This window comes from Phalaenopsis equestris, unplaced genomic scaffold (genome assembly GCF_001263595.1).
Source record: "Phalaenopsis equestris unplaced genomic scaffold, ASM126359v1 Scaffold000336, whole genome shotgun sequence".
Classification (NCBI taxonomy): Eukaryota; Viridiplantae; Streptophyta; class Magnoliopsida; order Asparagales; family Orchidaceae; genus Phalaenopsis; species Phalaenopsis equestris.
In genome coordinates, this window is record NW_018164778.1 from 25,082 (window position 1) to 38,842 (window position 13,761).

The 13,761-nt window shown below is 33.9% G+C and overlaps 1 protein-coding gene across 1 annotated transcript in view; it reads right to left on the reverse strand.

Annotated features, from left to right (window-relative positions):
- Positions 1-1,812: 1,812 nt before the first annotated feature.
- The window catches only part of LOC110025848 (E3 ubiquitin-protein ligase SPL2), a 35,619-nt gene continuing 23,670 nt past the window's right edge, over positions 1,813-13,761 (reverse strand). The window contains exons 2-7 of the mRNA XM_020726521.1: positions 6,069-6,170; positions 5,806-5,976; positions 5,584-5,705; positions 5,378-5,497; positions 3,405-3,738; positions 1,813-2,121 (exon numbers count right to left, since the gene is read on the reverse strand). Of these exons, the coding sequence (XP_020582180.1) occupies positions 3,441-3,738; positions 5,378-5,497; positions 5,584-5,705; positions 5,806-5,976; positions 6,069-6,170 (813 nt within the window). The 3' untranslated portion in view covers positions 1,813-2,121; positions 3,405-3,440. The remainder of the gene's footprint in view (positions 2,122-3,404; positions 3,739-5,377; positions 5,498-5,583; positions 5,706-5,805; positions 5,977-6,068; positions 6,171-13,761) is intronic.

Here is a 13,761-nt window from a genome sequence, read left to right on the forward strand (position 1 = left end):
AAAAAAATCGCTGCCTAGAAATGGCCCGGTGGCTAGGCGCCGTGACCCTGGCACTTAAGCGCCCAGTCTGGCACCATGGCACTAGGTATAGCGCCTAAGTGCCACTCAAGTGTCGCCTACTTTACTGAGGCCGGGAAAATGACTGTTTTTAGTTGTTTTGGGCGCCTAGGCATCGGAAACTGACGCCTAAGTGTCGGAAACTGGCGCCTAAACACCGGAAAGTGTGACAAACTTCTAGGGGCTCAGTTTTAAATGTTCTGAAAAGCATTTTGGGTGCTTAGAAGCCCAGGGTCGAGTCTAGCCCGAAACCCTGATTTATATTGGGAGCTCTCGATGGAGGATTTTCTTGATCGGTAAGCTACGAGAGACTCCATATGAGTAAAATGTAATTTCATAACTTCAAAATTGAGTATTTTGTTTGGTCATTCACCAGGGAAATCACCACCAACAATCACCCTATAAGTCGCGGCGCAGGAAGGGCATCCCAAACCCTAACTTTTCCACAACGTGCATAGGGGGACTCCATGACTGCTCTTGGTCACAGACGTCTCCGAACGAACGTGTGGTGACTTCTAAACACCAGAATGGATATCGAGTATGTCTCGTGTCCTGAATGATCCCCTCTTAGGGCGGGTTCTCCTGGATAAGGCTAAACCACCGCCAACCCTAGCTTCATGCTTCGAACATGTTCTAGAGAGTACTGGATGGGCATCTTAAGCTACGGGATGCTATGGACGAACCGTAAACTATCTCAAGAATTATTTAACAGAACTATCGCAATGACAGCTTGGTAATGAAATTAGATGTCTTTTAAGTAGCAATTTTTTTTAATAAATACACCAATAGCTGAGGTATTACTTTCATCAGTTCATATTTTCAATTGTGCTACAAAATGTCACATAAAATTCTTACCCCTATCATTATTATTAAGTGGTTTTTATGGGTAGAATGTAATGAAGCTAAGCATCATGGCTCCAAATGATATTCATAAGGGTAGTGGATAGAGTATCTGGCAAGGATGTGTTGATTTAGCTAATTACCTCAGAGTTACAAACAAATCATTAAGCTCCTGCATTCTCCAGAGAAAAATAGCATTAATTAGATTAAGCCTATATTTAATATCATTAAAGTTAAGAAAAAAAGGAGGAATGGTAAGCAATAATGTGGTTGGGCGTGGTGACATTCTGAAGGCATTTTTTCAATAATGTTCTTGCACTTGCCTCTCCTCTATCTACTTCATCTGCTTTTCTGGCAAAAAACTTATTCAAAAATTTACTTCAGAAATCTGTTTTGCTTCTGATTTTACTAAAATATGGATAGAGATGAATGCAATTATTCTAAAATTTACATTATTCTAAAATTTACTTCAGAAATCTGTTTTTAAAACATGGATAGAGATGAATGCAATTATTCTAAAATTTACATCCGCCCGGCCACCCGCCCGCCCCAGCGCGTGCACGCGCACACAGAGATAGCTTAAAAAGTGTAAAATGACAGCTTTCATGGCAAAGTATGCTAGTCATTACCATCCTTAACCATCAAATGCACCAATATACACACATTTGATATATCTAACCTTAGAATTTTTTAGTTATAATTGTTCAAAGAATCAAAACCCAACTCAATTAAATCAACTAAAAAGCATTTATGCAGAATTGATGATTAGGTCTTTTCAATTAGACAGCTTTAAGTTTCCTAATCAACCATCATATATAAACATTTAAGTTACAGTTTAATTTTTTTCAGCTATTAATAAAAAACAAGACGTAAATAAAAAGCCAAAAAAAGCAACCAAATCAAAGCATCACATTAATGGTCAGTACACTGATAAATGGAATAAACCCGGTAGCATCAGAAAACCTTTGTTGACACCAGTAAAAGAGATCAGCAATATGTTAGAAAAAGAAATAGAAAAATGATTTACATGCAACAACTCATCTTTCTAAGAGTTTCAGAGGAATTTGAAAATTATCCTAGGTGTTCAAACCACGTAGGGCAGCAAGAAAAATTGGATGCATCAACCCCTAATTAGGTATTTGGCATAGCCCAGGTCATTACAAGGTCTTCCCAAACAATTCCAAGACGATTTATATACACAATATTGCAGCTCCTATCTTGTACCTGTATCAAAAGTGCATACATTTCAAAATAAACATGATGCAATGACATAATAGGCGTAAGAAACGATGGTAATCAAATTATGAAACCCAAGACAGCAATCTGAGAAGGCGACTGCGACCGTTTCTCTTAGCTTTACCTGTTGATTATCGCGTGTACATTTGTCATCATCATTATTACCCGTCTTCTAATAATAACGGGATTATTTTCATCATCATCATTACCCTTATCTGTATTATTTCCGATGGTTTTATGCGTACTCATGCCACAATCATGCCTGCTAATACATGAAATGCTGAATTTACTTTATGCAGAGTAACACAACTTTTAGACATGTAGCATTTGGTCTACCCATTATTCTTGCAATCCTACAACATTAATTTTTTTCTACTTATCGTATTATTGCATCTTCTACCTTTCATTCTATATGCCCAATCTACCAAACTCTATTTTCCACAATATTATGTTCAATGTTATCTACTCCAAGCATCTCTATAGAAGAGTCATATCTCAACCTATCATTCCTAGTTATCACACATTCATTTTAATATTGTCGTCCTTGCATGCTCATTTTAACATTCGTCTATACCACATTAACTAGGCAGGCAATTTTTTTGATCATTGACCAACACTTAATCATATAGTGCGACAGAAATTTCTTTTCGTGTAAATTTTACCTTAAGAACCTTGGTTTTCCCTTATCCCGAGTATCCCTAAATCATTTCCTCTGTTTAACCAATCTATCTTAATTCTAAAAATTATATCCTCATAAACATAATTATTCTTCCAAATAGAAGAACGAAAATACTTAAAATTATCACATTGAAGTTTACCTAATCTTACAAGAATATAGACTAATCAAATAATTCCCACTAAAATTACCTATGCACTAGTCTAGGCCTTAATCTTGCAAAATATTTTCTCAATTTTCTCGTTCAACAAATACTTGTTTAAATTATGCGAAGGACGTTTATAACATCGGTGTTAATGCTGTGCTAGTTACAATATCCACATATGGGGTTATCACTGGGAAGAGGGGAATAGGAAGAAAAGAAAAAATGATGACTGACGATGGTTATATTAGAGAAAAAAAATTAACTAAAAATTACAGAACACTCAGATTTGAATAATGTGAAAATAAAAAAAAAACATGAGAAGAGATACTCAGACTTAATTTCATGGTTTGATAAAAAAGTAGCTAACAGGAAAATTTTAAGGATCAATAAAATAATAATAAAAGTTGAAATTCAACACCCTCTTTTGTTGATTTTAAGATAGAAACAAACCTTTTGTGGCAAGAATAATTAAGCAGTTTGAAATCCTCATGAATCATATATCCTGATGGAAGAATAGATGGCTTGCCTACATACAGGGCATTTAGGTGAGACATTGTGCTGCACAAATATGGCACACTGGACACAGCAAACAAGATGCCCACAGGGGACAAAGGCAGATCTCTTCCGTCTCATTAAACAAACTACACATAGTTGCCCTTCTGGGACATCACCTTCATCTGATACATTTCCTGATTCATCAGGAGTGGTGCTCTCAACACCAGTCACCCTATGCCGATCTCGGCTTTGACTTCTCTGTCTCCATTCTTTCCATCTTCTCCAGTTTCTGTGATATATCATTATCTTAGAGTAAGGAAAATTTCAGACTAAGCTTATAAAAAGAAGTGATTAGGTAAACAGGTCGGCTCGCAATGGATATCAGATATATTCCAATTGCGTGGCTTTTTTTAGGAGAAAATTAAATCAGGATCTCCTGAAACAAAAGTGGGTCAGCAGTGCAAGGCAAATATGAAAGCCATTTAATCCAAAAGAATAAATTTTATGACCACGTAATTTGATCATGTAACAAATAATGGATTTGGTTTCATTGTCTGACAAAACAGATGATTTGCAACTACTAGAATCTAAATATAATATATATTGGATCCTCAAATGTTTTATTTTGTTCACTTGACTTGCACTTTAGTTTCAAAAATGGATCACTAGCTCCTGACATAATTTTTCTACCTTGTTATCATTAAGAAGTCAATACGACAGTAAAAATGAGTCAACAACATAAAGGAGCATGATAAAGAGGCAAAAAACAGAGATATTATTATATATGCTGCATTAAAAAGTGATTGCAAGAATATCAGCTTTCAAACATGTATTGGACGAGCAGCAGACTTCAAACAATGTATAATCCAAAGCCGGCGCATGCATATGTAACCCTTCTTTCTTCTTTCACTTTATCCATCCTAAAAGAGGCCCAGTGCCAGTATATGCATTGTAGGAATAATAAAAAAAAAGCTTGATGTTTTGCAATCCAACAAAGAGAAATTTGTAGAAAACTCCCTATAATTGGAAATTTTTGCAAACAAAAGGATGATAGGTTTAAAATTTTGTAAATAAGGGCAATTATTTAACCAGTTTATATCAGGGTTTTTTTATTACAAATTTGGGCTCCAGCGCTAAAAGAAACAGCAAAGACAAGGATAAATGCTTGTGTGATAATGTTTTTTTTATTAATCATGTTTAGTTATTTTTATCTTCATGAAATTTCTTTTATGATGTAATATTTCACCCTATGATGTCTTTACTAGAGAATTGCAGAAAATTATAAATTTATATCAAAAACTTTATGAAAATATATCTATGGCATGTTGTGTCCTATTTTTTGCAATTACGGCATAACATCGTATCTATTTCGTGTCATATTCTTCTCCCCCTGTCTGTGTCCACACTCCATAGCTAGGATTAGACCCCTGTCACCTGAGCAAGAAACCAATTAAAACAGTAAAAAGAAAAATGTCTCCTACATAGAGGATTCAGACCACTGTTCCAAATTCCAATAGTTAGTACAGCAAGTTATATATCATCTAAGAAGCCAAATACTGTTAAGTTCAGCATGATCCCCCTTTAAACAACTCTGTTATATAAAATAGGTAATTGATGTTGCATTTTTCCAAGACACCAAAAAAGCAATAAACTCGTAATGCCATTTTCAGCTTGGACTATAGCAACTTCCACTGGCACTGGGGTGGAAGTCCTTGAGCTATCAGCTCTACTATTAAATAATATGATATGACCCTCTTCACATTTTTTATGAAGTAAAATATTTGGAACAACAAACAGTCATAACTAAAAAACTAGATTTTTAAATTATGAATCAGTAGACCGAATCATCATCATTAGCCTTACTTGAATCATTCAAGGAATCAATAAGCTGAATCAAAATACAAAATATGACTAGTGAAAAGATTTACCTAAAAATGGTAAAACCCAGCACACCAATGGAAAATGCCCCAAGTATAACACCACTCCAAAACAGAATCCTGCTATTTGCAGCTAGATGTGCTTCAATTTCATCTTTTGTCATATCAGACCTACAAAGCAGAACCAAGTACATTTATGATTTTAATCTTGAGTTACAAGCAAATCACCAAGGAAACCTTTCTGACCGGAGCCGTACAAGAAGTATGGAAGATCTGAACAGGATTTCAACTCAAGAGCTCCATTTTGTGATCTGCACTTGCCAATTGCAGTCATGTCTTTGCCAATCGCAAGAATCTTTTCTTCATCCAATAATGCAACCTTAAAACCTCAAAAAAATTTTAAAAACAGTCCACAACTAAAATTAATCCTTACAATGAAAATACCACGTTATGCTGGGGAACACAGAGGAATAACATACTGGATAACCATTCCCGAAGATGGCCTGGAAGAAGGTATAAGGCGTAGGCTGAATAGGCCGTAATTGATGATAAACTGTTGTAAGAGGAAGTGAATGGCTTGAACCATCCAAGTTAATATGAACATACCCAGAATTAGGCCATTGGCCACCTTCAACAAGAATAAATGGAACCTAAGAGAAAATATGATAAGAGTTCGCCATTTTTTTGCAGAAGGAAATATGTAAAAGCAAGATTGGAAAGAGCAGTAGTGCTTTTGGCTTACCGATCTCAGGGTGCTTGACCGCTGTTCTCTCCAAGATTTTGCAAAGAGAGCATGGAGATCAATACTCCATCCAAATATGCCTCTCCACTCATTGTAGAGGCACTGCACAAAAACATAAACACGGAATTTGCATCAATATCCAGCAGCAAAAACAAACAAACATAATCTAAGAAAAAGTTCAATCACTAATTCAGAGTCGAAACAAAATAAGGAATACAATTTTTAAATGCAGATGGCAAACCCAAACTTTGAACTTTGTCCTAATCAATTGCTTCGATGAAAGTAAACCATAGAATCCTAATGGAACTATAATTAACAGTCATATACTATAGTATGATATTTCCAGTATAGCATAGATAGACAAATGAATCAAATTTTAGGGAAAAGTTACAATAATTGAGTAAGCGTTTATAGAATAAAGTGCATAATATTTGAGAATATGAAATGCATGGTGAAGTAATATCAAGATGTGGTGCGCTTTTAAGTATTGCAGATCTATAGCATAGAAGAACGATGATATAGGTTAGGATATAACTCAAAAGTTTAGGCTAAGTGATTGCAATGAAGTATTTTAAAAGTATTATGTTCTAAGAGAATACCAATGAGAAATTTTAAATTCTGCACTATGAGACGGGACTTGAGGCCTGCTTTAGCACTTTTTATAAGAAATTGCAATGAGGCTTGCACCTCATTGCCTTAGGATGAAACGTACGTCTCACTAGGTTGAGAAGCGCCTCATCTAAAGTTACTTCTCAATTTTTTTAGGTTGTCTGCAATTTTTTTAACAAAACTAGAAATAATATCAATATGCCTCATCTACTATGTATTAACCTTCACACCTCACACATCAAATAACAAGAAATAAACGAAAAATGTATCCATAAGAAATTTTATAGTGAAAGTTCTAACTATGAATATAACTATTATTTTAATTAATATTTTTTATTGACGATTATCCATTAAAAAGTAAAAGATAAATAGGATTCACGATAATAAGAAGTTAGAGAATATAGATACGACTAAGGATGTGAGGTGAGATAAACAATTCATTGTCAATGATTCTAAAAAAAATTAATTGTGTGATGAGAAGAAAAAGGACATTTAAATTTAAAATTTCAAATATTGATGACTTGTTACATTCTGTTCAATTAGAGGATAATATGAGTGGGAAAAAAAGAATTAATGTTAAGCTTATTTTGATTGCTATGCTTTGATGTTTTAGTATTTTATTTTAATATTTTAATTTACTTTGATAGTTTAATGTTTGTATAGCACATCTTATTCCATAATTTGATGTTATAATATTAACATGTTACTTTTAATTTTATGCAATTTATCACTTTTTACTTAGAATATCATTATATTGTTTTTACTGAGTTCATAAGTTAGAATATTAATATATTATTTCTTGCTTCACACTTATATTTTATACAAAATTTATTAATTTACTTATTTTATGTTAGATCGAGGATTACGCCTCGTTTCACAAACAAAAAATATCTCAGTACACAATTACACAATTTTAAACCATGCTTAATAGTAAACTTTATAAAATTACAATTATATAAACTAAATAGTGTGGCCTGAGTGTTGGTAGTAAATGTTTGGTATGGCTCACATACCAGAATTTGGAGTCTCTTGGAATGAAGAGATGTGTCTCTTGGAGTGAAGTGGTGTGTCTCTTGAAGATAAGTGGATTGGGGGGCGTGTTAATAATTTTATCTGTAGGTTTTATCTATATATATGATTTGTAACCCTATGGGTATGTACTTGACTCCTCTAAACTAGTGAAATTCGCTGCTCTACTCCCGATGACAGACATTTTCGCGCGAAAGCTAGGGAGTGTGCGACAGGAGGCTTTGCGCGACTCCAGCAAGCGGATTCGCTCAACTGAGGGTTTGCGAACAGGAGTTCGCGTGTAGTTATCGTGAACAGGAGTGTCTTTTTGTGAATAGAGGAGTTCGGACAGTGGAGTTCACAAATTTGTCGCAGGATGAGTTGCGATAGGTGGAGTTCGGCTGAGGCGTTCACGTGAACAGGAAAGGGCTTCAAGCAAGGTGTTCGCAGTAGTTCAGCCGAATTTTTTTTTTGTGCAAACAGGAAAAATTTTTGCAATTGACAGAGAAAATTTCAGGTTTTTTTCAATTTATTTGCGGTGTGTTTTTGTTTCGACGCAAGATAGGAAAAGTTCGATGCAAGATTATTTTCAAATAGCAATGTCTGATGCAAAATTTGAGATTGTGAAGTTCGATTGGAACCGGAAACTTCGGATTGTCGAAAATATAGGTGAAAGATTTGTTGGCACAACAAGAAATTTTGAAGGTTTTGTGGGCTAGGAAACCTGATAATATAGAAGATGAAGATAGGGAACAATTGCAATTATAAGCGGCAGGTACCATACGTTTATGTCTGGCAGATGAGATTATGTATCATATTATGAATCTGAAATCTCCAGGAGAAGTATGGAAGAAACTAGAATCTTATTTTACGTTCAAATCTCTAACAAATAAACTGTAACTGAAGCAAAGACTGTATGGGTTGAAGATGTAGGCAGACACTGATCCGGCGCAGCATTTGAATGCTTTCAATCAAATAATCACAAATCTAGTACATCTTGATGTGAGTATTGAGGATGAAGACCGAGCAATGATTTTGTTATGTTCATTGTCTTCATCCTATGAACATCTGGTGACTACTCTTACATATGGGAAAGAAATAATCAAAATTGATGAGATTATTACAGCATTGTTGACTCACAAATAGCGGAACCAGAATGCAGGGGAAAGATCTCATGGTTATTGTTTATATGCTAAGGATAATCAGGATCATGGAAGGAAGGAGGAGAAGGAGAGTTCTGGAATGCGAAATTTCAGGTAAAAGCCTAAAAGCAAAAAAACGATTCATTGCTATAAGTGCAAGGAGACGGGACATATGAAGAGAGATTGTCCAAAGTTCAAGAAGCAGTTTGATAAGAAACATAATGAATCTTCCAAGTTCATGAATACGGTGCAGAGTGACATTACATATTACAGTAATGGTGATGCACTTTCAGTTACAACAACTCAGTTGAAGGATGCATAGAGTATTTATTCAAAATGCTCTTATCACATAACACCAAACAGAGAATGATTTACTTCATACAGGTTATCTGATTTTGGTTCATTCTATTTGGGTGATGATAAATGTTACAATATTGTTGGTATTGGCAAAGTAAGAATTAAGATGTATAATGAAACTGTCAGAACATCATGTGATGTAAGTCATATTCCAGATTTGAAGAAGAATTTAATTCCCTTGGACACTTTACACATAAATGGTTTTTATTCCTAAGGAAGATGATGATAGGGAAACCATCAGAATTGTTAAAGATGCACTGACTGTGATGAAAGAAAAGATCACTGCAGTTAATATCTATAAACTGTTGGGGAGTACAGTTGTATGTGGAGTTCACTCTGTTGAATCATATGATGAAAATGCAGCAGATATGTTGACCAAGTCAGATACTATCAACAAGTTCTTGCATTGCTTGAACTTGTTGAATGTTTGCGATTAAGGACAAAATCTAAATATCTACCCCTCAATTCTTCTGATAAAGGTAGAATGTGAGGTGTTTGATAAGGAAAAAAAAAATTGTACACTCTGAAAAAAGTTCACAGGTTACTAGACATCAACTTTTGCCATGTTCCTAAGATTGATAGAACAACGTTCATGGAGAAAAAATAAAAATAAGTGATAAAGAACAAAGTTAAAAGTATCACACAAAAGAGGGAGATCCTTGTACATCCTCTAATCCAGCCACATTCTATGAGTATTATTTAAATAACACTTATAAGAAAAGTTATATTTAGCAACCTAACGTGAGACTAGAAAAGAAAATACATGGTGGATTATTCCCACTGAAAGCATCATATTAAGAAATGATCTAAGAATAGTTCAATTTTTTTTTTCTTTCATTATTTGGATCATTTTAAATTATTTGTTACTTTTGTAATCAACAACATGCAAATGTTATTTTAAATTATAAATAACACTTATAAGAAAAGTCATATTTAGCAACCTAACGTGAGACTAGAAAAGAAAATACATGGTGGATTATTCCCACTGAAAGCATCATATTAAGAAATGATCTAAGAATAGTTCAATTTTTTTTTTTTTCATTATTTGGATCATTTTAAATTATTTGTTACTTTTGTAATCAACAACATGCAAATGATGGCCAAGCGAAGAGTGTAATATTCTAAGCATTAGGTCAGTCCATATGATTTGACATGGTTTCAACTTATGTTTAGTTTGGGCTATTTCTCATATTGATAACATGACTGCATTTTAAGAAAGTTGATGCTACCTTAGTTAACCAAAAATTCAATAGGAAAACAGATTTTATTAAGCAAAGAGCAACGAGGTTACAATCAAGACTCGAAACAAGCAAGAAAACGCAACAAAAACTAATATACTGCTAGGGCAGAGTAGGATAGCCGGAAGACTGAGAATAGAAGAGCTGGGATATGCGTTGGTAGGCTGGTAGGGTGCTGGCTAATGGGCAGTTGTAGTAGGAGGGGGTGCGGCTGTAGCAAAGAGAGGTAGAGCATGGAGGATAGTCGTCAGCGGCAGCTTGTAGGAAGGCTGGATGATCTAACGGCAGTAAATAGGGAGGATTGTGTGTGATTGTGGATGGTTGTAGGAGGGGGAAGAGGGAGATGCGGGTGGCTGCAGTAGAAGTGGAGTTGGAGGGGATGGCATAGGGAAAGGACAGAAGCTGGGTGGAAGCGGGTGGAAGGACTACAGAAAAATGGTTGGAGGACTGTTTATGGTGGTTTGCGGTAACGCGATGATGGCCAGGCAGGAAAGGTTTTGGAGGGGGAAAAGTCAAGAATAATCACAAAATCGGAGTGAGATACAGCTGGAGCACCACTCGTCATCGAATACAGCCATAGGAGGAAAAATTGGGGACTCTGACAACTACCTTACAGAAACACAGAAAAAAACTAACCCTAAACAAAGAAAAGAACATATTTATAATCATATATAACTAGGAGGGGGAGACACATCTCCTTGACCGGCAGCCCTAAACAAAACCTAGGGTCAGCCACAAGCTGAACCAGTTCAGCACCTTTCCAGTTGAACCAGCCAGTTCAACCTCCCCAAGGTGAGACCAGCGTAAGTTGAATTACTTCAGGCGTTGGAAATTGAGAATACCTTCTTTAACGTAAGCAATCAAGCTTGGCCATATCCACAATATGAGTTTTGATTTGCTGTTCTGGAAGAAACCAACTGTTTGCTTTGTGCGGATCAATATTGTGATGGGGAGTTGCAAGTTATGAGCTGCTACAATTACATAGTGCAACAAGTTATGTTGTTGCATATACCCACATGCTATTTTACAGCATTTGTTATTGAAGCAGCTTGATATGTTAAAAAGATCTTTCTCGCACGCCAGCTGATCGGCTGAGTTTGAGATTTGAAATTAAAAACTAAAATTGATAATTATTTTTGGGAATAAATTTAAATTTCAATGTAGTTAATCATGTACAAGAAAATTTTACAAGTTTAAGGATGAGAAGTCTTCAAATAGATTTTGAGGCATGTAATGAAATATTTTGGCTAAATAAAAGTTTTCTATACAATTTTCTATCTTATTCAAGAATTGTGATAAAAATGTGACTCCCTGATTATGGAAGAAGTCATCACCTCGTATTGGCATGAGACTACTGTTTATAATTTCATTCCTTAATCTTATTTCTTCAATATAGATATGTGATTGTTAATTTTTAAAATTTCGTAATGAAATTCTATTTGTGGAAATTAAATTACAATTATTCATTGATTTTATATGGTTCTAAATTATTGATAATTCCATCATATTATTTTGATCATTTTGTTATCACTTTGTTATCATTTGGTTATAATTCTAATATTCATTATTTAAATTTAAACAAAGAATTTTTTAAAAATTAGTGGCGTGTGAAATGTGTATTCTCATGTTCCTTTGCACAAATTCACATTATTCATTATATTAGTTACATAAGAAAATCTTAACCCAAAAGTTATTTTACATCATAGTATCAAAGCTTTAAGTTGTCAAAATGTCCCTTGGAAGTGAAACTAATTATAATAAAAACTAAACAAGAATAAAATTATAACTATGCAAAATCAATTACTACATTGTTCAACAAACAAAATCAATTGCGTGCTGGCAATAATATGGTAAAGTTGAACACATTGAAAAATAATCATGTTCATGAACATGAACATGAAGTACATTTAAATCATAATGATGAACCAAATCATTTGAATTTTAATTATACAAGCAGACCAAAAATAAATTTAAGACAATTTGGAGTCTTTAGCAATAATACTTGTGGAAAGTATGTTATGTCAAAAAAATTGGCATAGAGGAAGCTCCAATAAGAAAAGCTAATATTGAAGTGTCAACAATGATGATAAAAATTGATCATTAATCTTTTACTAATTTTTCAATGGATTGAGATAACTTATCTGATTGATTAATCATAGCTTATAAACAACAAGTAATTTGCCAAAACTAAATTAATTAGAAGGGTTGAAATTTATCGGATGCGCATAAAAAATGTGAACAGCTTGGGAAGGTTCCCTACTAAATCTAGGCGGAAATGAAAAACTTAAAAAAAAAAAAACATATACATATTTTTCATATCTTGTTGAGATTACTAAATATATGGACATATCGTAATCCATGCTAAAAAGTACTTTTCAACTTGCATTAGACTCTTTACAAATGCTAAATTTTCTTGTGTCTAACGTTACAATATACTCTAATGATTCCTCATTTCATCAAAGCTATCAAACCTAGTATGTGCCATATAATACATCAAAGTTTAAAATAATGCGATTAGATATATAAATGTTTTTTTGTTTGTGATATGAGGTATAAGCCTAAAGGTGTTTTGAGGTATAACTATTCAAATCAACAAATTGTGTACTACGTTCAAAAATTATAGTAGGTAGTAACATATTAATAGATTAGATACTAAGGAGGGTGAAAAATATATGTATAAACTAGCCAAACAAAGAGAAAAGAAAAGTAAAGATTTAACTCAAGTAAAGTGTATTAAAGATGAAAATCAAAAAACACTTTTCTTAGAAAAAGATATTCAACATAGGTGGGTGAGTTACTTTGATAAACTTTTTAATGAAGTTTCTGAAAATACGATCGAACTTAGTGATTTTAATATCGTAAATAATAATAAAACGTTTCATTTTTACCGTCGCATTAGCAAAAAAGAAGTGAGGAGGCTTTAAAGAAAACCAAGAGTGGAAAGTCTGTAGGACCTGATGATATCCCAATTGAAGTGTGGAAATATTTGGGAGATTTGGGAGTTTCTTGGCTTACTAAACTCTTTAATATTATTTTAAAAACTAAAAAGATGCCTGAGGAGTGGAGGAAGAGTATTTTGATCCCCATTTTTAAGAATAAAGGGGATGCACAAGAGTGTGCAAATTATAGAGGAATTAAGTTGATGTGTCATACTTTAAAATTATGGGAGAGGGTAATTGAACATAGGTTAAGATGCATCACGAAAATTTCTCATAATCAATTTGGATTTATGCCGGGCAAGTCTACTATGGAAGCTATACATTTATTGAGAGGTTTGATGGAGAAGTTCAGAGATAATAAGGAGAATCTACATTTGATTTTTATTGATTTAGAAAAAGC